At 46.1% G+C, this 24049-nt stretch overlaps 1 protein-coding gene across 3 annotated transcripts in view; it reads left to right on the plus strand.

Annotated features, from left to right (window-relative positions):
• Window positions 1-24049, plus strand: part of LOC308655607 (uncharacterized protein) — an 801622-nt gene that overhangs the window by 728629 nt on the left and 48944 nt on the right. Inside the window, exons 1-2 of one of the 3 annotated variants that reach the window (XM_081305661.1) lie at window positions 19174-19287; window positions 23502-23641. The exons of 1 other annotated variant lie outside the window; for it this stretch is intronic. In XM_081305661.1, coding sequence (XP_081161787.1) covers window positions 23594-23641 — 48 coding nt within the window. In that variant the 5' untranslated portion in view covers window positions 19174-19287; window positions 23502-23593. Of the gene's footprint in view, window positions 1-19173; window positions 19288-19818; window positions 20579-23501; window positions 23642-24049 lie in introns of those variants that run through there. One more of the 3 variants, XM_081305660.1, reaches the window with a different exon arrangement.

Consider the following 24049-nt stretch of genomic DNA (forward strand, 5'->3'; position numbering starts at 1 on the left):
TAGACATATAAGTGTATTTCTCGCAGTTCAGGAGGCAGGAAGTCCAAGGAGCCCACAGGCTGGGTATCTGGTAAGGGCCTGGTCTCTGCTCTCTGGTGGTGCCTTGTGCCTGTGTCTTCCAGACTGTAAGAACGTTGTGTGCTCATATCTAAAGAGGGGGCAAAGGTGGTTTAGAAGGAGGGGGCCCAAGGTCCTGTTTATCCCATTGCCAGTCACTCACCAAAGCCCCACCCTTGAAACAGACAGCGTGTATTAAATTCTAACATGTGTGTTCATGGGGATGAAACTGTCCAAACCACAGTATTCCACCCCTGGGCCCCAAAACGGACATCCTTCTCATATGCAAAATACCTCATCTCTTTCCAATGGTCTCCCAAGGTCAACGTGTCCCAGCACCAACTTCAAGTCCAAAATCTCCTTTAAATGTCATCTGAATGGCAGATGCATAAGGCTCAAGATGTGGTTCATCCTGGGCAGACTCCTCTGCAGCAGTGACCCTGTGGGAGGGAGAGGGCTGCAGGCTCACCCAGCGCAGAAGTCTTTTTTGGGACAACACAGGGCACACAGAGTCAGAGACAGAAATCAACAGGTCAGAGGTGGGATCTGGAGGCTAGACTTAGTTGGGAAACTTCTGGACACAGTTTGTGGGCTTTGGGTCCCCCATGCCAAAGGCAAGAAAAAACAAAATTGTAAGATACTAAATTCCAATCACAAAAACAAGAAAAACAGTAAAGTCAAAAATAGAAGCAAAGAGCAAGAAATAGAGACACTGCTAACTACTGTAGACATTGCCAACTATGCCCACAGTCACCTCAAACATCAATGTTCTGATTACATCAATTAAGAGACAAAAATGCCCAGATGACCATCAACAGATGAATAAATAAAGAAATGTCATTTATATACACACTGGAGTTCTACTCAGCCCTGAAGAAGAATGAAACCATGGTATTTGCTGGTACATGGAACTGGAGACATCAACCTACGTAAAATAAGGGAGACTTGGAATGCCAAGGGTCAGATGTTGTCCCTCATTCATGGAAGCCAGAGAAAAGTAAGGGGTTGAAAGGGGTGTCCCATGAAAATAGAAGAGATCAGTAAGTAGAGGAAAGGGACTGAGGGGGAGGGGCCTGGGAAAAGGGAGGAACAGGGCCATGAAATCCAACAAACTGTCCTAAAAAAATATACACCACAGTGCATTCACCTTCATATAAAACACAGAAGTAAGTAAAAGGAAGACCAAGGGAGTAGAGGAAGGGAATTGGAAAGGGAGGAGAGGAGGGAAAAGGAAGTACTGGGGACTGAGTTGGGGCAAATTATATTCCATGCTTGAATATTTATGTCAAAATAAATCCTAATGTTAAGTGTAACTATAATGCATGGCTAATAAAATAAAAGAAAAAAAATACAGCCCAGAAAGAGGCTATCCAAATGATGGCAAGAAAGACAGACAGACAACAGAAAACTCTAAAACAACAAAATAAACATACACACAAAAAAAAAAAAAGAGAAAGAAAGAAAAGATCCACACAAAAATTGTCAGAATGGATCAGAAAGCAAGATCTAAGTGTATGTTGGGAAGAAGTCCATTTACAATGTAAATCTCATGCAGCTCAGATCAAAGGATGGAGAAAGACTCGTGATGCTGACACCAATCAGAAGCATCAACACCTACTTTGGTTTCAGACGTAGCAGACCTCAAAGCGAGGCAAGGTGGAAGGGGCCAGAAGAGCCATGCATAGTGACCAGAGGCTCCGCTCTCCAAGACACAGAAAAAGCTGACAGAGTGCAAGGAAAAGTCGATACTTCCACAATTATAGTTGGAAACTTTACCACCCCTCTATAGAAAGACCTGTTAATTTTGAAAATTTTGTGGATTTTCCTCTCACCAGGAATAGAACCCAGTGGTGCTTAACCACTGAGCCACATCCTCAGCCCTTTTTATGTTTTACTTTGAGACAGGGTCTCACTAAATTGCTTAGGGTCAGACTAAGCTGCTGAGGCTGGCTTTGAACTCGTGATCCTCTTGCCAGAGCCTCATGTGATGCTGGGACTACACCCACCGTTGCTCCCAACTTATCATCGATTTCTAACTTTATCAGGTTGTATTAGTAGAAGATACTTTGTGTATTTAATATCTTTTAAAATCTATGGACACTCAATTTGTGGTCTAACATACACTCTGTCCCAGGAATTGTCCCAAGCACACTTGAAAAGAATGAAAATTGTGTCATAACTCGTTCATTTCCTGTGCTGCCCAAGTCCACTGCTTCTCAACTTTTCTGCTGTGAAGCTATCCTGTCCATTATTGAGATGAGATGCTGAAGTCTGCAGCTATTATTGTAGAACCTTTTGTTCCTTCCATCGTTTTGGTCTTCTTTTGTTTTATATATTTTGGTGGTCTGTGTTATGGGGTGCTTAAATGTCTATGACTCTTATGCATTCTTGCTTTATGGAAACCTGTGTTAATATGCAGTTTTGTTGTTGATGTTGTTGTTGTTGTTTGTGACTGGTTCTGAATGATTGGCCTGGCACTAGGGGTTCTTTGGTCTTTACCTTTTACTGGGTTTCACTGCATGGGCCTGGTACTGAGTATTGAGTCTAAGGTGTGGACAGAATTCCATTGTTCTCCCCCAGATGAGAAGCCTCTGTGCCCTGGGGTTATGGAGCTGGGGCGGGGAGCTCATTGCCACCACTTGCAATGCATTTTTTCATTGTGCTCTACTAAAAGCAGGCATTATGGTCTCTTGCCTGATTTTCTAAGCTCCTGTACTAATAGTTGGGTGCATGAAAACTGTTCATCTTAGTGGTCTATGGGGAGAGGTAGCTGAAGGATCTCACTCTGTCATCATTTAGTTATTTATTCTCAAAATAAATGTATTAGATCTATGTTATCAGCAACATTTTACAGATAAGAATATTGGAAAGAAACCAGTCTCCACATGGAAGTTACACCTGAGATTGTGAGTCAGGTTATGACCTCATAGTCCTTTTACCTGGGAGTCAAAGGCCCCATGCACCTTCCCCACACAGACTTACCATGGCTCTTATTCCACTCCGGTTCAAAGTGTTTCTGTGTAGACTTTGCCCTTGGGAATGTTTGTTCTTGATGCCCAGGTCAATGCACCTGTTTGGCAGAACCTGCAGATCAACTTCCTCATAGCTGAGCATGGCCACCTGGGGTGTGTGCACCCACACTACCCTTACCATTAATCATTGCCAGGAATGTTGTCAGCACTCCTGAGGTCACAAGTGGCTCCGGGCAAATTCCACTGAAAACCTTTATGAGGAAATGTAGTTTCCCTGCTATTTCCTCCCACTCTATTTCCAGGTGCCTCAGAAAAATCTTGTAGAGACAGAGAGGATTCACTCAAGTGAGATCAACTCCCCTGAAAAAATAACAGTACACACCAGCATCAGCTCCCCATGGCCTGTGGTGGTTCATGTCGGCAGGAATTGGTTTTTGCAAAGTAATCTTTGAATCACAGCAGCAAATGTGTTATAAAAAGCTGAAGCTCAAGGTGGAAATTTCACAAAGACTTGCTGAAATGAATGGAATTAGGATTTCTGGTTTCTGTTATTTCACTTTGAAAGGCAAACACACTCTGATTAAAGCACCAATAGCTTATTACAGAAAAGAACTGGGTGGGTTTTCGCCACAGTCAGAATGTCACTACAATGAAGCAAATTGTTCCAGTATTAGCATCCCCTTATTTCTTTAAGTAGGTGAGTAATTGAAACTGATGCTGAAGAATGCTTTTGAGAGTTCTGAGAGGTTTAAAGTCTCCGTGCTCATGTTATTTACGGAATCTCTACAGAACCTTAAATCATATCCAAATAACAACATAGGGATTGTAAATGTCATAAAACAATTAGAAGGATATTGGCCCTTAAATGGAACCTTGAACCTAATGCTGATGACCAGATGACCAGGCCTGAGGGCTGGGGATATAGCTCAGTTGACAGAATGCTTGCCTCACATCACATGCACAAGGCCCTGGGTTCAATCCCCAGCAATACACACACACACACACACACACACACACACACACACAAAACACAGGCCTGCTAGTGACCCCAAAATAGAAAATAGTGGGTAACCAGTAATTGAGGGGTGACAGATGCCTCCCAAGGCATTTTGCAAGTTGACCTCTACAGGAGGAATGCCCTTCAGGGAGCTGTAGCTCATGGGAGGGTGTTCTGGAACTCTGAGTAACTGAAGTGGAGACAGACAGGCATGCTCCAGCACACCCTCCCTGGCTCCTGTGTACTGAGTTCCTTCTAAGTGAGAAACTATGGGAATTTAACTATATTTACAAAGAGATGCTTGTTCCCTAGAGGGAGGGCTTACGTGATGAAGGAATTTGGTGGGCAGGAAGGATTTGTACCTAAGCATCATGGATATGGCATTTTAGGAGAAGAAAAAAGGAAAATGTCATGAAGGTTTCCAAGCTGACCACACTTCGAAATGCGTCTTGTGATGCAAACATAAGAGGTCATTGAGGGATTTTAAAGGAGGGAGTACTGAGAGGAATTTTAGGAATGTTCCTCTGGCAGGATCAGGAGAGATAAACCAGAATGAGGATATGTGTGAAGGAATGTCAGCCAGGCATATCTGCAAACCCTCGGTGCTCATTTACTGTAACAGAAAAGGAGTGGAAAAAATTAGGCTCTGGGAGTTGAGTAGAATGCTAGTAAAAATAAATAAATAAAGATAAGCCATGGAGACTTGAAGGCAGGTGCTGTTCACCGTCTTCCAGGGTGCTCTCCTCTCCACTCCTTGGACGCTCCCCTGCAGCCAGTGTGGTCACCAGGGAATCCCAGGCAAGAGCTGTGGGCAGGAGACCTGAAGTGCAGAAGGCCTAGATGCTTTGCATTCTGGTCACACCGACTTTACTGGGCTTTACTCACCCTGGTGCTCCCCCTCTAGAAATTGCTCCAAATAAACGTCAGCTAAGAGAATCTCGATTCCTGGACTCCTAGATTTCTTTCTTATCTAGCACCACGTGCAGTCTACGTTTTCATCTCCACCAAGCTTAGAAATCTCCACCTGTGACCTCAAACAGGGCCTTGTGAAAACTAGCAGGTGTTTTGCTCTTTCTTCAGAACTGAAGGCAAATCCTTAACCCTGGGTGAGCTGTGGGCTTGCCTTTTCCTACAAGCAGATTTTCAGGTACTGATGGAGAATACAGGGCACATAGGGATACGGAACACCATCCATTCCAGCGACATCAGAGTTGTCAGTTATTTCTGATAAGCATTCTCTATTTCCCTATCCACATTCCTTCCCACCATTCGCCATGTGAAACTCTGTCCGTTAATGCCTTTCTTGATGTCACCACATAACCTCTCATTAAGTCACCTCACTTCCTCCCAGACACAATCAACAATTTCTTGATCCTTCTATCTTATGGTTAAGTGGAATAAATAGTGTCCTTCCTCCTAGCCACCTCCCTGTCCGCCTCATTGATGTATCCCCTCTGGCCTCATTTTCAACAGGATTTCACATCGTCCATTAGCTCATCACTCACCTGACCCTTCCCCTTATATTATAAAAATGTGCCCAATTCCTTTCTTTATTTTTTATATATTTAAAATTCTGCTCTAGAACTGTTGTCATAAGCCTCCTGGATATATTTTTGTAGAATTCTCTCCCTAATGCCTCACAATCTGGTCATGATTTCTGTAAGATCCATAAATTACTACATTGCTGCTACATCCACTCCTAATTTTTAAAAATCTTGGATTTTCAGTAATTGTGCCATTGTGGTCCCCTAGCATACGGCCTGGGGGGGTGTGGGGGGCTCTCCTGGCATGACATAACAGGGGGGCTGCTCCTGGGCTTCTGCCATCACACAGGTGTGCCCTCTGCCCATGAGGTCTTCTCTACCTTGTACCTTCTGGCTAACTCACAATGTAAATTTACATTAGACGTAACATGGCTTATTCATTTCTTTGTGCACAGAGTTATTTTACACATGTCTATTGATCACTTCTATGTACCAGGAACTGGGATTGGGCAGCTTTACAGAAAGAAAGTCATCTTTGGAGGTATCCAGGCTAATTTGCTTCCACTTCACTGCTGCTATCAATGTGTATCCATATTTTTATATGAATCTTAAAAAACAATAATATTTATATTTTATACTTTCACTAAATACAGAAGTCCTCAAGATTACTGTTGTGTTTTGACCCTTGAATCTTCCCCAGTGGCTGATGTGCTGAACATTTCATTCCTAGCATTTGGAGTTACTGAGAGGTGATGGACGCTTTAGGATATGGGCAGGACATGGGACCTATTGGAGGAAGAATTTCACGTGGTGCCCACCCTTGAGGGGTGTTTCTCGTTCCTGGGTCCCCTTCTCTTGCTCCAGGCTGCCATGAGGGAAGTGTTTTTCCTCTCCCATGTACTCCCCATCATGATGCCCCTGTCCTAGAAACAACAGAGCCCAATGACTATGCACGGAAGGCTCTAGAACTGAAGTGGCACCCCCTTTCTCCACAGAAAAGCCCTCTTCACCATGGCTAATTTTAGGACTGTCAGCAAAAGAGTCCATTGTAGATAAACTTCCTATTTTTGTGTCACCCTGTTTACTTGGCCACTGGCCCAGAAGATAGCAGCACTCCAGGTGCTGGACACCCCCTCACTAGTTTTCCAAACATATTCAGTATAGTACTTTGAAGAAATGTGCAAACAAGGCCTCTAGCCTCGAGCTGGGCTTCACAGAGATGTCTACATTTTTAAGATAAGTTACAAATGGGTTCCATGGTAACAGCTGGCAGGGGGAGGAAAGAAAGGGGAAATGAAGCTCTCCCCTTCTCAGGTGCTGTCCTTGAAGGGTTAACTTGCCTAGAACAGTGAAAGAAAAAGCTGCTTTTAAGTGAACTTCTGCAGACTGTGAGCTTCTGAGCCCCTCCCCTTATATGCTGGGTATAAAACACTGAAACTCCCTGAACTCAGGATTCAGGGGATTGATTGATTACAGCAAAGGCTGTACCCTATGAACCTGGCTGCAGCCAAATAAAACTGTTTCCTGCTATCTTCAATGCCTTGCCTCGTTTGTCCCTACAACAGAACCATGAAGGGATCTTTGCTCCTTTAGGCTGGTTTTCCCAGGTACTTTTCACAGTTACAAAAAGTTGACTAACAGTAAATTGTTTTTGAAAAATTCTGTATCTGATGATGTGGTTCAGAAGCTTCCAGAACTGCTTTGTAAGAAGAATTTGGAATGGTTTAAAGAGTATCTCTGTCCCAACTAAGAAAAGCACCAAAGAAAAATCTTCAGATGGCAAATTTGAATAGGACTGATAGGTCCCTGGTCCAAATGAGAATAAAATTTCAAGAAACAAAAGGAAACTAGAGTTTTATTTGTAAGTACAGAACCTAGATAATCAAGCAAATAAAAACAGGCATGTTTGGGTGAGTGGTACAGGAGGAGCCTCTTAGCTGTGCCCTCTGTGATGTCTGATAGGTCTTCAGTGCACAGTAGAGAAGCACACCATGCCAGTGCTGTAACAGCCCTCCCCACAGATGTACCTGTGTCTGGTCTTGTTAGGCCAGGATGCAAGAAAAGACCACTGACTCCAATTAAAATCAAATTAAAGGGCTGGGGATGTGGCTCAAGCGGTAGCGCGCTCGCCTAGCGTGCATGCGGCCCGGGTTCGATCCTCAGCACCACATATAAACGAAGATGTTGTGTCCGCCGAGAACTAAGAAAAAATAAATAAATATTAAAATTCTCTCTCTGTCCCCCTCACTCTCTCTTTATTAAAAAATTAAAGCAAGCTTATTATTTCGACCTGCCGGGCTGCCTCTCCCTCCCAAAACCACGGGAACAAGACAGCAGCCCAGCTTTATAGCCCAGAAAGTTACACAAAGGGGGGTTACAGATAACAGAACTCTGACAAGCATCACACTAATGGTAGTTTACATTTTTTGCTGGCCCCAACATCAGAATTTATGAGGACCATTAGAGCCTCAGAGAGGGTCATTGTCTGGCCAGGGAAGGCCAATATTTATGAGGTGTCACTAAAGTTTCAGAGAGGGCTGCTATCTAGTCAGAGAGCCAGGCATGGGTGAGTTCAAGGCATGGACAGGCATTCCAAGCAGGTTCAGAATTTGCAGTAATTTATAGTAAAGCTGAAATTATCTTTTCATGGCTTTGTGGCGAGATGGCTCCCAATTTTAAGAAAAGTTGAGTCTATCAGTCTCTCCTCAGCTACTACCTGGACTGGATCACATGATGCAGTTTAGATGCAGAAGAGAAACAACAGGAAAAGGTTGCTTTGGTTCTTGAGAAGGTAACATGGTTTTTATTGGGATTCATGTAGGAATTCTGTGACCTGGCTTGGTTTAGTCGTATTAAAGCCAAGTTATTCATCCTGTCAAATCTTAATCAGGTAAATAAATAATTCTATACATTTTTTTCTCTAAGTACCTAGTTTTGCTGTCTCATAATTTATAATTTGACAAATGTTTATCTTCACTTATTACTAGCATTATCCAGTTTTGGTAAAATTTTTGTGGACATGTGACCTTGAAAGTATTCTCTAAATACACTATTTCTTCCACAAAGGTCCTTGGGCCTAAGTCTGTCCTTCTTGCTGCAGAATTTTTAGGTCTGTTGGGTCACATAATGCCCATGCAGTTTTACTACATATCGCCAAAGTCCTCTCACAGGTGCGGAATCTCACTTTCCCAGCCACACGCAGTGTGAGCATAGCCACATGAATAGACAGATGCGAGACTCTGGAAACTTTACCTCTGGGAGATGAGAATTGGTATCTCAGCTCAGTGTCAATTTTAAAATATTTTAGAGTAAGCTTAAAGCTCTGTCCTTCCCCTAACTGTTTCTCCACAGCTGATGTGGGCCTATGGGATTGCTCGTGGTCTTTTACTTACTATTTTCATGGACTTCTGTATGGAACAGGTTAAAGCCTATGTGATACAATAGTCAAAAGGGTTTTCTGGTTTCTGTTTTATACATCTCTCTTGTTCACTGAACTTTACATCATGCAAAAATCATCTGTTTTCCTATGACAATGCTCATCTCCATGCTCTCTTAGAAATGGCTAAATAGAGAGACGGCTGCTGCATTATAAAGGAACTGCAAGGTCTGTTGAAAGCACAGCTCTGTCTCGCTGTCTTGCTGTGCTCTGCTGAGATTTCTTTGTTGCAGGTACTCCTGAGGGATCCCAAGGTGGCTCAGGAAGCCCACCTCCCATCACAAAGGCAAGGCCACCAGGTGACCTGAGCCAGAAGCTGATGGACATGCCTATAAGCCCCATGGAAGACAGTGAGGAGCACCAAGCTACCCTCCCCTGGCTGGTGGTTCTCATCCATGGGGAATTTGCATGAAGTCTTACCTGGGAAGTCACTGGGAAGAGAAGTGGCCCTGGGAAACAGGCGAGGGGCGGAGCTTCAGCGGTGCCCTCCCCACCCCGCCTAGCCGCTCCCCACACACTCACCTGGGCAGGGAGCAGGAGAGGAGCCCCGGCCTGCTGCATCCAGCTGGGCTGCTCTACAGGACGGCGCTGGGCAGCCTCAGCCCTCCGGTCACTCCAACACCGGGGGCGCGGCTCTCAAGCAGGTGAGCTGCCACCTGATGTGGCGACCACGGATTAAGGGGACCCAGGGCCCAAGCTGTGCTTCCCGGCAGATGTTCTCTCCCGGAGCCCGACCCACGGCGCCCTCTACTGTCCTACAGTGATATCGTGGTTTCAAGTTTCACTCCAGCTACTTTCTCTATTCGCACCTGGGAGACAAGGTCAAAACCAGGTCAGTATAAGACTCGAGAAACCAGACAGGTTATGTTCGCTGGCCATCCCTGCGACTGGGAAGCTGAGGCAGGAAGATTGCAAGTTTGAGACCAGCCTCAGCAACTTAAATTAGACCTTGTCCCAAGATAAAAAGTAAAAGAATAGTTTGGAGATGTAGCTCAGTGGTAGTGTGTGCCCCTGGGCTCATTCTGCAGTCACACACACACACACACACACACACACACACACACACACACAAAAAGATTTAAGAAAAAAATGAGAAGCAAGGCAATTAAAGTGGCCCAGGATTATTGAATTAAAGAGGAAAAATGCTTTATACTTTGTCACTTAAAAAAAATTCATTACATCATCAAAGAAAATATGTATGATATATTTAATATCATGACTCTAAAAAATGCAAAATTAGATCGTCATATTATCCTATGCCACAAAAAACAAAAAAACAAAAAAACAAAAAAACACACACACAACTGAGTGCATGGGGTGACCTACCACCTACTGGCAGCATATAAAGTAGGTGGACTCTGACACAATCCTGGAAGAAGGCAGCCACTTTGTAAGCAGATTTGCCATCCTGTTAGCATACAAAGTTAACATAAACTTTCTTGAGTGAGGTATCATTAGTGAATTGTCCAAGAGAATTACACAGTAATTCATAAATGAAAATGCATCACAGGATTGTTCATCACACAGCCTAAATATCTGATAGTAAGCCAACAGAATTTCAAAACCATTCTGCTTACATTAGAAGACCCACAGGACAGAGTGTAGGTGACATGTCTTGTGCAGATGAAATTCTGTGAAAGAAAAATCTCTAGTGACACAGACAAGGTAAAAGGGTCCTGGGGGCCAAGGTCAATGGAATGTTGACTGAAAATTACCATAAAATCATGGTTGATAGAAAAATTTTGATCTTAATTTTGAATTCATGAAAAATATTAATATATCAATATGAGGACTGGGGATGTGGCTCAAGCGGTATCGCGCTTGCCTGGCATGCGTATGGCACGGGTTCGATCCTCAGCACCACATACAAAAAACAAAGATGTGTGTACGCCAAGAACTAAAAATAAATATTAAAATTCTCTCTCTTTCTCTCTTTAAAAAATATATCAATATAAATGTGTATTTCTTAAATAATTATAAACACAATGCATCTGAAATATATTTTTTTTTTCAATACTCACCAAACGGCTTAAATGGATACATATTATTTCGTATGAATTCCACCTTTAGTTTAAAACAATGATCACAGTATTTTGAGATGAAATTACAAACATTTTTACGAGCTACTTTTCAAAAAATTGTGCTCCTTTAAAGAGAATATTATTGGTGGGAAAAAGCTTAAAAGATGGAAAAATAGTTGAATACTCATGCCTCTGTCCTTAGTTACAGATGAAGTGATATTTCCCTAAGACACCGCTGCTTTTGGAGTCACGGATTTCACATCGTGGATCTGGTCCTGTGGTAGGAAAGACCTAGGTAACTGAGGTGGCAGAGGCCATGCAAGACTCACCTGGTGCAGGGAGGGTCTCAGTCCCCTCGAGGGAGAAAAGAAAGAAGAAAGAAATCGGTGGCCTCCGTGTGCAAACACCAGTAGTACAAATGTGTCAACTTCGCAAAATATGATTAGTAGTGTTGTCACATTAAAAGACTGAATGAGGGTGAGGTGACCAGAAATCTAGGGATGGGGACTAGAGGAAGAGCGGCGGCCAAGCAGGTCTTGAGTCCTGGTGGGCGCCCTCCCCTGGGCGGAGTCCTGGTGGGGGTCCTCCCCTGGGCGGAGTCCTGGTGGGTGCCCTCACCTACGTGCTTCTGTAGAAGGGAAGGGGCAGCCAGGGCGGGTCCCTATGCAGCTCAGCGCAGAGGTGCGTGGAGGGAGACACGACCTTCCAGGGGAAGGTAGACGTCAGGGGACGCCTGAGGATGTCATCAGTGAGTCTGCAGGCATCCACTGGACACGTGGGCTGGCTCAAGGGGAGGACGGTGAGGCCCCTAGTCGGCGATGAACGGGTCACTAGGAACACGGGGTTCGCAGTTTACAGACCAGGACGATGAAGTCGCTTCGCGAGTGTAGGTGGCTGCACTGTTAGGTGCCTTCTTGCTGGTACCTGGCAGCCGCGCCACTCTGGCTGATTCGCCCCAGGTGCTGTGGGATGCACCCGACTGGTTCCCTAACAGCTCCTGCCTGCGGTGGCTCAGCTTTCGGGCACCGTTGTGTGTTTCCTTCCCCTCAAGCCTGGATTTGCCCTGCTGCAGGGCAATTCGCCTACTGGTGCCTCCCAGAAATGTATCAGTGGAAAGGAGCTCAGAGCAAGGTCTGCGGGCCAGGGTTTCCTTGTCTCCCTACCGGTCACAGCTGCCTGTGAAGAAGGTAGCTGCTGCCACCGCGGGGTGGGGGGGTGGGGGACAGCACAGTAGTCATTGGCCTCACCTCTGGCGGCAGCCCAGCCAGGAGCAAGCGCAGTGCATCAGCGGGGCCTCCTGGGATCCAGAGAAGCAGCAGGGGGCGCTGGAGACTTGGTGCTTGAGGCTGACGGTGGTATCAGGGCTACCTGGGAGGGCACCCAGCTGCTGCTGGAACGGGGATATGCCAGTCACCAACGCTGAGGCCACTGCTCAGGGTGCAGGGGAGTCTGGAGATGCCCCCAAGTGATACAGAGAGGGCAGCTGCTGAACCTCATGGGTGCAGAGAGGGAACCTGCAGACACAGGAGACATGGGTTCCGGGCACCTACCGGTTGAGAGCTGCTGGTGAGATCTGAAACGACTTCTGTCACATGTTGGGGAGTTAGCTATGGTGGAAGAGACCAGTCCCCGCCCATGCAGTGAGAGAGCAGCAGGAGGGGCAGTCCAGGGCCCATTGGACATCGCCTTCCAGGGTCCAGGGTGCACCCAGGCTTCCCTAGGACTATCTTATCACCACCCCACTGGCCTCATAGAGGAGGCCACGCCTCTCTCTCTCCACCATGCAATTGGTCAGGGTCAGTGCACCCTTCAGCCCAGCCACCACTGATGCTACCTGTGCAGAAGGACCAGGAGCAGGAAGGTTCTGGGACCACAGGGAGCAACACAGCTCTGGGGCTGCATTAGAGGAGCTGGCAGAGCTGGGGAAGGGTCTCTGCTGGAAATGCAGAGCCTTTGACTTTGTAGACTCCCAAAGTGACCACACTCAGTGTCCCTCTGCATTCGCTCAACACTTCTTGCATTGTCCTCAGTGAGGTTTTATTAGTTTCCAGAGCATTCAACTTTCCACTTTTGTCAGTTTTTCCTCAAGTATTTCATATTGTATGCAATTATCAATTGCAATGATATTCTTCACAGAGATAAAAGAAAATAATACTAAAATTCAAAAGCTAGCACACACACACACACACACACACACACCTCCAAATAACCAAAGCAATCTTGAACAAAAATCAGAAAGTGGGAGTCCTCACAATCTCTGATTTCCAGATGTTGCAGAACAGCATGGTACCACCATAAAAATAGACACAGACCAGTGGAACAGAACTGAGTTCCAGAACTAACCCCACATGGACATCCAAGTGGCTCCCAATAGAGGTGCCAAGGACATATGCTGGAGAGAACACAGCCTTATTTTTGACTAGCTGGTGGCTTATTTCTAGGAAACAGTTTATTTCTTCATGTTATTTTTTTTTTCCCCTAAAACCACTTGAAGCACTTAGAGGACTTTTGGAGTCATTCCTCGAGGCTGACTGTGGAGTAGGTGGAATCACCTCTTTTTGTTTTACTCCAAAGTGTCTATTAGGAGATTTTGATCTCCAAGGATGAAATTCCTGCCTGTGAAGTTTGGAATCAGGCAGGTGCTGGTGATAGAACAGTCCACATTTTGAGCTAAAGGTCTGTGACGTCATCAGATCTACTCTGCCAAGGAAACCAAGGTCTAGTGTGACACAGAAATCACCTCCTTAGAGCCCGATGAGGGCTGCCTGCAACCGACCAGGAGAGTGCAGGGCAGCTGGTCCCACTCCCCCATGGCTCTGGAGCATCATGACGTCCTAGGAGCATAGCTTGGAGGGCTACAGGAACAGTGGCCTCATCCTCCATCTAGAGCCCAGAGGTCTACATAACACCTGAGCTCATCTGCTCAACTACACAGATGCAGACAAGGCACTTCTCTTCCAGAGAAGTGCCTTGTCTGCATCTGTGTAGTTGAAGAGGTACCTGGGAGGACTCCCTGGCTTCTGCTGGAACCTGTGTGTCCTTCAGTCACCAGGACTGAGGCCACTGCTCGGGTGCAGGAGAGTCTGGCCCATGCTCCAGGGGATGAAGAGGGGGAGGAGGGCTGAGCCAGCACAGGCTGGGGAGAGACCTGCAGACCTCAGGGGTGATGGGCTAGCACAGGCTTGTGGGGGGGGGGCACTTGCAGACAGACACTCAGGGATGATGGGCCAGCAGAGATTGGGGAGGGACCTACAGACCTTAGGGGTGATGGGCCAGCAGAGACTGGGGAGGGACCTGCAGACAGACACTCAAGAGTGATGGGCCAGAGGCCAGGGGTAAACTGCTTGGTGGTCTGAGGCAGAGGGACTGACACAGGCTAAGGCTGTCCCTGTCTCTGAGGCCTGTCCCTATGTATCAATGCAAGAGGAGCACAGGAGGAGGGAGTCCAGGCCATAGTGGAATCATCCCCTTGGAGCCCCAGACCAAGGCTGCTTGGCTGAAGTCTCTCTCATCTTCCCCAGTGGCCTGAAAGAAGAAGGGCTGTGCATGCCAACTGATTTCCACTCTTGGTGATCTCTGCTCCATGCTGAGACTGAGTGTCTATACACAGGATGCTGATGGGTTAGTTCAGAGGTTGGCCATGGGAAGGCCAAGGAGGAACAGCTGCTGGGACCTTGCACAACTGTGAGCAGCAGGTGATCCAGTCCGGAGGAGCACAGCAGGTGAAAGCCCATCAGCAGATGCAGGCATCCACACCCCAGCCCTGAGGAGTTTGGGGGTTTGCACAGCAGCAGCAGCTGTGCGGCAGACCCTGAGGTCATAGTGATTCTGGCCTTCCCCCCCGTGCATCATGTGAGCCAGCATCTCCTTCTTGCTCTCTAGAGATTTCTGTGAGAGCAGTGGGCACCCGGGTCCCTACAGGGCACAAGTCCCTCCCTCTCACTGTTCCTCTCCTCCTGTGGGAAACCTGGGCCATGTCCTAGATCAGCAGGCAGGCAGCTAAAATAGGGGTAACCCTTGGAGTTCCCAGCCAGAGAGTGAACAAGCAGGGAATGTGCTGGTAATTTCTTAGATCACCACTGGCAGCTTCTTTCTGTATAGGAGTTCTTCCTTTAGTGTGTCTTTCCTCACAGTTTTCCTATGAAGAATCATGCCACTATTTAAAGAATGAGGTTATACTTGATATTCTGCTTGGAAATCTCAGCTGAATCTCCAAGTTTGCTTCTTGGCAGTGCTTTTTTTTTTCCAGACTCTGTTTACATAATTCAAACTTCAGCATTCAAATTGAGTGACTCCTACATGCATCCAGTCACTGACCACAAATCCTGGATGGTGCACTGGAGACTCTAGAGATCCAAATCTTCCACTCAAAAACCTTGAATCAGACCATCTTTGTGGGCCTTTGACCTTGCTCAGTAGGGCCTTGTGCTAGATTTATTGCTATTGTTGCCATCTTAGAATTCTTTTTTTTTTTCTTTTCTTTGCAATACTGATGATTGAACTCAGGGCCTCACATGAGCTAGGCCAGCCTCTACTACTGAGCTGCATCCCCAGCCCAGCTATCTTAAAACTCTTAATATTTTAGTCCCTGAAGATGTTTTTATTTATTTATTTTTAAGTGAATTCTGATGGAATTGGAAACAAAGGAGCATGTATATCTGACTTTTCTTGCTACCCAATTTGCATACAGCATTCACTTTGCCCCTGAGCAGGGCATTCAGGTGAACCCACAAGGGTGGGATTTCAGCAAGACTCAAGGCCAACAGGAGAAGGTGAGCATCTGGCCTTGGAGTGGGCTGAGTCATGAGATCCACTCTCACTCCCACCTAACTTGCTCTGGAACAGAAGGTGGGAAAGAAGCAGCACCTAGGAATCCCATGGTGCTTCCTCGCCTTGTTCTCTGCCTTAGCAATTCTTTCCTGAAAGTGAGGATGTGGGTGGAGGGAGAATGATGCTGCTAATGGGAAAGGTGGTCTCTGCTTTTAGCCCAGCTTGCTAGCAACCTTCAAATGGGAGCTTCAGCAGCATACGTAAATAACCGAGAAGTGAAATAAAAACAAATGAAGTTAGTTTTGTGCAGTTTTTGCTTATGCATTTACAGATGTGAACTGTGAGTTGTGTGACTTGTTGGATCAGCATAAAGATTTGCACTTAAAATGGTGCTGCCCACTTTTCAGATAAATGGTGAGATCCACAGTAATAGTTTAAACTTACCATTTTCTCATAACAACATTGAATGGCCAACTCATTCAAAGGTCAGAGCAGACAGAGAGATGCTGAGAAGAATGAAAGCCACATGAATCAGTGCCTCTGCTATCCAGCTAGGCCCACTGTGCCCCTGTGCAGGTGCCAGTCACTGCAAAGATGAACTTGGCAGAATTTGGGATCTATTTATGAAGCAGCCCAAGACTTGCAGGAGGAAGCCTCATGTCCATTTCCCAAGGACAAGGTTTATGGATCCTTGTGTGATAGAGTAGCAGGTAGTTGAAGGAATGGAAAAAGGTAACTATAGGCCAGGGAAAGAGGAGCCACTGATGGTCACAAGGAGCCAAACATCTCAGTTCTTCATAGGACACATGTTTAGAAAAATGGCAGCCTTAGCCTGGTCAGGCAGAGGCTTACTCTCCAATGTCAAAGACATCAGGTGTTGGAAGCTCAGTAGGCCCAAGGTCAGTGGTTTCCATTGGTTTTAGACAAGAGTGTTTTCCAGCTTAGGCCACTGTGACCAACATCACCCACATGTCCAGGCATCCTCTATTGCAAATTTAGGGGGCTCTTAGCTTCCTGACCTCTGGAAATGGTGTGTCAAAGTCAGCTGAAGCAAGGGGAGGGGGCAGCCTAGAGGGCACACTCAGGCTCACCTGGAACTCAGCTCACTCCTGCATTATGGAAGAGGACCCCCAATCTGGACCTCACAGGTCTCAGCCCCAGGCCAATAATAAGATAAAACACAAATGTTAACAGAACATGGCCAGCTAAAATTCACATATAGGAGTGCTCTAGGGAGCCCCAAAGTGCCCTCCCTGGTCCCTTGCTTCACTGTCACAGTGGCCCTGTGGCAAGTGTCCATTTCGAAGGCCTGCTTAATACCCCGAGGCCATGGCTTCAAAGGCAGGCTTCCTTTTGCCCAGGCAGATGTGGATGGGGGACTTGAGGAAGCTCATTGGCCTGATCACTCAGAGGCAGATACAATCCAGCAGCTTCCCCTGGAGTGCTGCTGTGCACCAGCCCACTCAGTCTTGTCCTGCAAGCTGTGGTTGGGCTGTGCAACTTCTTCCAGCCTCAGCCAGTTTAGGTTTTTGACTGGGAAGAGAAGTATTGATAATATAATAACCTAAAATTAATGAGTGGATAGATGAGTGGGGGCAGCACATAGATGACATTTAATTTCACTGTATGGTATTGAATAATAATGAGTTAACTCTCTTCCATAGGGAATTTGAATTTTTAAAAAATGTCAGGATCTTCTTTTCACATTTGAGGTTACTTTTATCTTGCATGGAAAAGGTGCAGGGCCTACTTCCTGTGATCTCACAGTGAGTAACTAACTCAGGCTTGAATACAAAATGCCCCAAAGACACTGTGAACTTTAGTGTTGGGGAGAGGGAGGCTCCCCTCCCCAGTCCCCACCAGCTGGCTTTCAGGGAACCTAATTAGCACCTTTCACTCTTATCTGTGGATTGTAAAGGACTTTCCCTGGGATCTGACTTTTTTCCTTTGGAGTGTAAACACCTAGGGAAGGCTCTGGATCCAGGGCTAGAGGCTCCTTGGAGGCCCCAGTCTCCCTTCCTGCACTCTGCTTTTGTAAACACACTCCCCCTGGCAGATATTCTCTGTCAATAAAGCTTTGCTAAAACTCAGAGCTGTATCTCTCCTGGATATTTGTGCAGCTACCCTAACACCAACCAAAAGGGTCCTGAAGGAAGGAGGCAAATACTGAAATGCTGGGTTCTGGATTTTCACCCTTTCCCACTGCAGATGACTTCTGGAAGGAGAAAAGCAAATAGTGAGGCTCTAGGTAACAATGGGTCCCAGAGATAAGCAGGGAACACCTAGTTGTGGGCTTTTCCCAGTGACAACAAGTTTTAAAATTTTTACAACTGCCTTTCTGAGATAAAATTTTAACTTGCATAACTAGGTCCCTGACTGTCCAAAGTGCACAACCTCAGTCTCTAATGAAGTAATATTCACCCTCATTGTAAACTACAAAACCCAAACTCCTTCTGTAATCCGGGGACCATTTGCTCTACCTAGAAAATGAACCCACCAAGGCCTGATGGATTGACTTCGCTGCAGAATAAAGAAATTTGCTTCCCTTCTCCAGCCTCCGTCATTTGTGGGCTATGTGCTTACAGTAATACCTCATTGCATCAATTGCATAGAAAAGCAATATTATTTTACATATATTGCACTAAAGAAATCACAACCAATTTTATCTGTGACTTTCTCTCACTTTTTGAATCATCTTGTGTTTTTGCAGGGGATGGAACACAGGGACTTGCAAAAACACTCTACCACTGAGCTATGCCTGAGTTATTTTAACTATTTCTTTTTTTTTTAAATTTTTTTGAATTTGTAGGATATACATACATACATACATACATACACACATACACACACTAGTTTTTAGGTGGACACAATATCTCCATTTTATTTTTATGTGGTGCTGAGAATCGAACCTAGTGCCTCACGCATGCTAGGCAAGCATGCTACCACTTGAGCTACCTGTTTCTTTAACGTTTTTGTGTGGCTTCCAAAAAATTTAAGAATACATGACACAAATTTCTTTTCAATTAAACAGGGCCTTGCTTTCTATAGCTCAGACCATCTACTGAAAGGAACACAGGTGAGGAAGGTCATGTAATTTGAAACCTTAATAAAATTCTCAAGTTGCTCCCAATCGTGGACAACACGGTTTCTAGATATCGCTGACCTTCCTAAGTCCTCCTCTTTAGCTGTTGCCTTCTACACCAGGCTAAATACAAACGTTTCCCGCCAAGGTCAGGTCCCAACACAGCAAGAAAGCCCAGCCTAAAAGCCTGGACCTGTCACTCTGGCCTGTTTCAGTCACTGATTGGTTAGGGTAGCTGTCACTCAAGACTGGGTCAATGCCTGGAGGCGGAAATCAGGGACGCTGGGGAGGAACTGTCCAATCAGGTGCGTAGGCGGAGGGGAAGGGCGGGCTCTCACAATCTCGCATCTTTTCTTTCTCCCTTGCTGAACTCGTCCTCCACTGCTCCGTAGGCTTCTTACGGGATCCCCAGGTGACCCTGCATAGCCGGAGTCCTCACCAGCTCGGGTACCGGGAGATCCTCAGGAGGTCGGCGAGTTACGCCGAGCGTGCGGCCAGGACTGGCGGGACCCGGTCATCATCTGCCTTGGGGACCCGAGTGCATTTGAGCTGCGGCGCTTGGGGCGAGTCCCCACCGGCGGGTGGCCCTGGGCCCTGCCCCCTGGTCCCTTCCGCTGGGTGCGTTGGGAGGCAGGTTCTCCAGGTCAGCTGCAGAGCATGGCCGAATCCTCTCTGGCGGGTCGCCCTAGGCCCCTGTCCTATGGGTGAGCTGGGCAGCAGGTCCCTGCCCTCTTTTCTCCTTCCTGTTGGCGACCTCCCTGGTTCAGATCTGGGCAGCTTATGTGGCCTGATGCCCCCAGAGTGCGTGGTGAGCAGGAGAAGATCAGGGTTCTGGACCCAGGTGTGTTCTGATTGTGACATTTGGCCTTAGGGGTCCCCGTCTGTCCCTCTTTTCTCCCCAGGATTATGAGTCATACAGACACATACTCCTAAATGTGCAGGAAACGGTATCAAATCCATTTTCCATTCTGGGACCTGGCTCCTCCTAAGGCTGGCAGCAGACACCTAAATTCCAGTTCCCTCCCGCATTCCCAAATGCCAAATGCACCCTCCAGATCACACTTTGCCAACCATTTGTTCCACTCTACATTCAAATAGACAGTGTTTTAATTGTGGTAGTTTCACTTATTAATGAATGTCATTTTAAAAAAATTATTTATTTTTTTAACATGCACAAACATTTCCCAAGAGTGGAATGCAGAGAGGAATGACCTGGAAGTTGAGTTTAAAAAGTACTTAATTCCTCTCTTCATCTTGCCCAGACCCAGACACCTGTGCAGTGCCTTTGGGCAGAGGAGTTCTTTGGATATTGAACAGGGTTCTATGTCCTCAGTCATTGTTCTGTCTTTTCCTGGGGCTGCTGCAAGTTGCCCTAAGCTTCCCTGTGCCCTGCAGGGCGCAGGCAATTTCAAGCTCTGCATCAGCTCCTCCTAGAGGACAGCTTGAGGTGTTTAGTGAGAGGAGCAGCTGGAGACACCCAGGTCAGGCAGTGAGATGCTGGTGTTGAGGGAACATGACACTCCTGGTTCCTGCCCTCTGGATGCCCTCAGAGCTTTGAAGGAAGAACAATTTTCTCAAAGAGCAGGGGAAACTGACCCCAGCAAGGTGGAGCAAAGCCCTACAAAGCTCTTCAGCAGCAGGAGGGGGTGGGAGGTTGTGCCTGGTGACAGAAGCCTGACCTGAAGCTGGAGTCTGACAGGTCAGTGTCCAGTGGTGCTACAGCTCCCCTGGGTTTGTTGCCTTGGAAAGACTGGCTCAGGTATTTTAGTGTCAGTTTTTCATGAACTGTAAAACGTAGTTTATTAGTAGAGCTGATTAGGAAATATCCCTAAAGGGTAAGATAGAGATACAATTCAGGGGGAAAAAAAGAAGGCTAGAAACGGAAAAGAAAGAAATACTTGGCCTTATATTCCCTTAGTTAAAAATACTTATGAATGTTTTTGTTCACAAGAGTGAATTTACCGACTTTCTCAGATGCCTTTTTTTTTGGGGGGGGGGGAGCAGGTGTTGCTAATTTAAAATAGAATTCCAGGACTTTGCTTTGGGAATGCTACCTAGGAATAGAAAAAGGGAAAACCTATGTTTCAGTGTGGCTGCAGATATGAATGCCCCAGAAGAAAGTGTGGTAGAGATGTTGGTTTCTTTATTACAAAGATTCAACCTCACTAAGTTGAAGAGGGCCTTGTTAAGTTGCTGAGGATGGTTTTGAACTTAGGTTCCTTCTGTATCATCCTCCGGAGTCACTGGGATTACAGGCCTGCACAGTACCCTTTTTCTCCTTTAAGATGTGTTCTTTATGGGAAAGTGGGGGTGGGAGAGTGGTTTAAAATAGAATTCCAGGGCTTGGCTTTGGGAATGCTACCTAGGAAAAGAAACAGGGAAGATTTCTTCCAATATGGTTGCAAAAAGTGAGTACATTAACCCAATTCATTGTGATAGATGAATTGGTTCATTACAAAAATTCACCAAAACATCAGCTCTGTAGTTTGCAGGGCTTTGGAAGTGGATGGGTCTGTTCTGTACCCTGTGAACTGCAGGTGAATGTTTAACACTGATTCTGTTGACAGAACTAGGAATTCCTAATAGAAGTCACATATGATGAATGATTATCAAATATTATCTGGGATATAGCAATTAAATAACATGTTTATTGTCTGAAAAGGAGTACCTAGATTTTCCAGTTGAAATATTAAATTTAAATGGATAACAGGAATGCTCCACTGTACCCAGAAAAGAATTTCATTCCTTCATTGAATCAAAGATTTTTATGGCATGGGTTTACAACTATTTGCATAGAGTAATTTGATGTAAAGAGGAACAGAAAATTCTTGAAATAATTTTTTAATGCTTAGTTTAGTAAGAATCTGTAAACCCATATATCCCTGTCTAAATAGGGACAAGGTGGCCCTGGGCAGGCTCCCTCTCTCTCTCTCTCCCTGCTCCCCCTACCTGTGCAGAGAGGTGGTACAGTGCCAGTTCCTTCTGTCATTCCTTGTATTTTAACTAGCTGTGAGGAAGCAGAATTTTATTTGTTTTTGTCTTATTTGAGTTTTCAGTAACTGAATGTTACCATTTGTGCTCTACCACTGTGGTGCTCTAACATGCATTGTATGGGTTCTCTGCCTCAGTTGGCTAGACTCCTTTTGCTGTCTGAGGCCGTGGGTCTCCCAGGTCCCTCCCATGTTCCTTCTTCCAGAACCTCATCTGTTTCCAGTGTAACTTTTATATTCTTTACAATTTCATTCTATTTTTAAATTTGGTCCCCAAGTTGGCCCACTTTATAAGTATGTACACATTGGAAAATCGTGGTTATGGATAAATTGCAGTGCAGTGTGTGGAACAGCTCTCTGGCCATTCATCCATGTGTGTTTATCCCTCTTACCTGTCTGTCTGTGTTTACTTTGTGTGACTAGATATAGCTTTTCACTGAATACCATTTGCATGAACATTTTTCTGTGTATTTCCATGTTCTTGTAAATGGTTTTCACTCATTTTCTCATGTTTAGTTCATTTGTGAGGTTGTTTCTTTTTTCTTTTAATATTTTCTGTACATGAATTTATTTCTCTTTGTAAAGACTGCAGACATCTGCCCTGAGGTAGGGCAGCCTTTTTGCCTCCTCTTGCAGTTTGATGGAGAGACCCTCTTTTAATAGAAGTGACTAAATCATTCTCTTTCTTTTGAATTTATCTTATTAAGAAAACCTAAAGGACAAGGGGTATAGAAGGTTCCAGAGGTAAATGCTTACATGTCCCCCCCTGGCCAGCAGGGAATGAGCCCTCCTGGGGCCACATTTCAGCAGTCAGACTGTGGCTCCCAACTTGGGAATGTGTTTACCCTTCTACAAGTTGGTTTTCATTCTGAACTGTGGGAGAAGCAGGTGCCTTAAAGTGTTTGCTTTTCCTTTTATTGAATTCTTTCTATTATTACCATATAATTAGTTTTTCATGCATTTAATAATTGTATTTCCTGATTATATTTTTATTTTTTTGACTGAAAATGAGTTGACTGAGAGGTAAAATGTTTGGAGGCCTTGGTCATGTAGCACCAGCCTCTTCTAAAGTGATGGATGCCTGTCCCCTCCTTTTCAGTAAGGCCTGACCTGGCACTCACCATCTCTGAGGTCAGGGTCCGCTGCATTGGACACCAAGGCTGTAATTCCTCATACAGGCTTGTGACTCTGTACCCAGAAAGGCAGGAAGACAGTTCTGCCTAAGTAGAAATGTTCCCCTGGTGGGGCAGGTCCCCTTGCAGGGAGGACACCCTGCCTGAAAAGTGCTTTTGCCGGGCTGGGGATGTGGCTCAAGTGGTAGCGCCCTCACCTGGCATGCGTGCGGCCCAGGTTCGATCCTCAGCACCACATACAAAACAAAGATGTTGTGTCCGCCGATAACTGAAAAATAAAAAATATTAAAATTCTCTCTCTCTCTCTCCCTCCCTCTCTCCCTCTCTCTCTAAAAAAAAAAAAAAAAAAAAAAAGGAAAAGTGCTTTTGCCAAGACCATGTCTTTCTGGCCTCATTTATCCAGGAGTCTGATACATCTCCTGTCACTTAGGGTCCCAAAGGGTATGTATGTGGGCTGGAGTATGCAGGGGTCTTGTGGCACCCTGGGCAGTCAACAGGCAGCTGGTGGGAGGGTGTGGCCTTCCACAGTCTCAGAGGCCTTATCTCTCACCCTGTGCAGCTCAGAATCCATCTCCAGGACTGTGTCTTCTCTGCTGTGTGAGGTCCAAGTGGCTCTGGCTCAGGTCTGTCTCCCTGTGACCTGCAGGTGCTATGAGGTCCACAGGAAGGATGTCAGGACTCCCCAGAAGGCAGGAAATGGTGAGTGTGTGGGGCCTGGACTGCTCTGGGAGGTGGGCTTGTTAGAACTGGTGGGAACCAGCTGTGGCTGGACTCTGGCCTTCCACTGTCAGCCCCAGAGTCAGCCAGCCCAGACCTGAGTCAGATGCTGCTACAGCTCAGCCCTTGATGCCTTCAGGACATGGTGTGGGCTGGTGCAGGTGGGTTCTCAGTATGCTGCCTGGTCTGCAGCCACTTTGGCAGAACCCTCTCTGCCCAGCTGGACCCCAGCCCTAGGCCCTCAGTGTGTAGTGAAAGCAGAGGGCCTCATGGATCCTGCTTCAGGTGTAGGGCTCCTGTGTGGAGGATGCTGATCTGAGGATCTGTGTTCCTTCTCCCCAGGAGTCACCTTGCTTTCCCCCACCCAGACCCTGCTAGGGTTGTTGGCAC

The sequence above is a fragment of the Spermophilus citellus genome (genome assembly GCF_964194105.1).
Source record: "Spermophilus citellus genome assembly, chromosome: 1".
NCBI classification, from domain to species: Eukaryota; Metazoa; Chordata; class Mammalia; order Rodentia; family Sciuridae; genus Spermophilus; species Spermophilus citellus.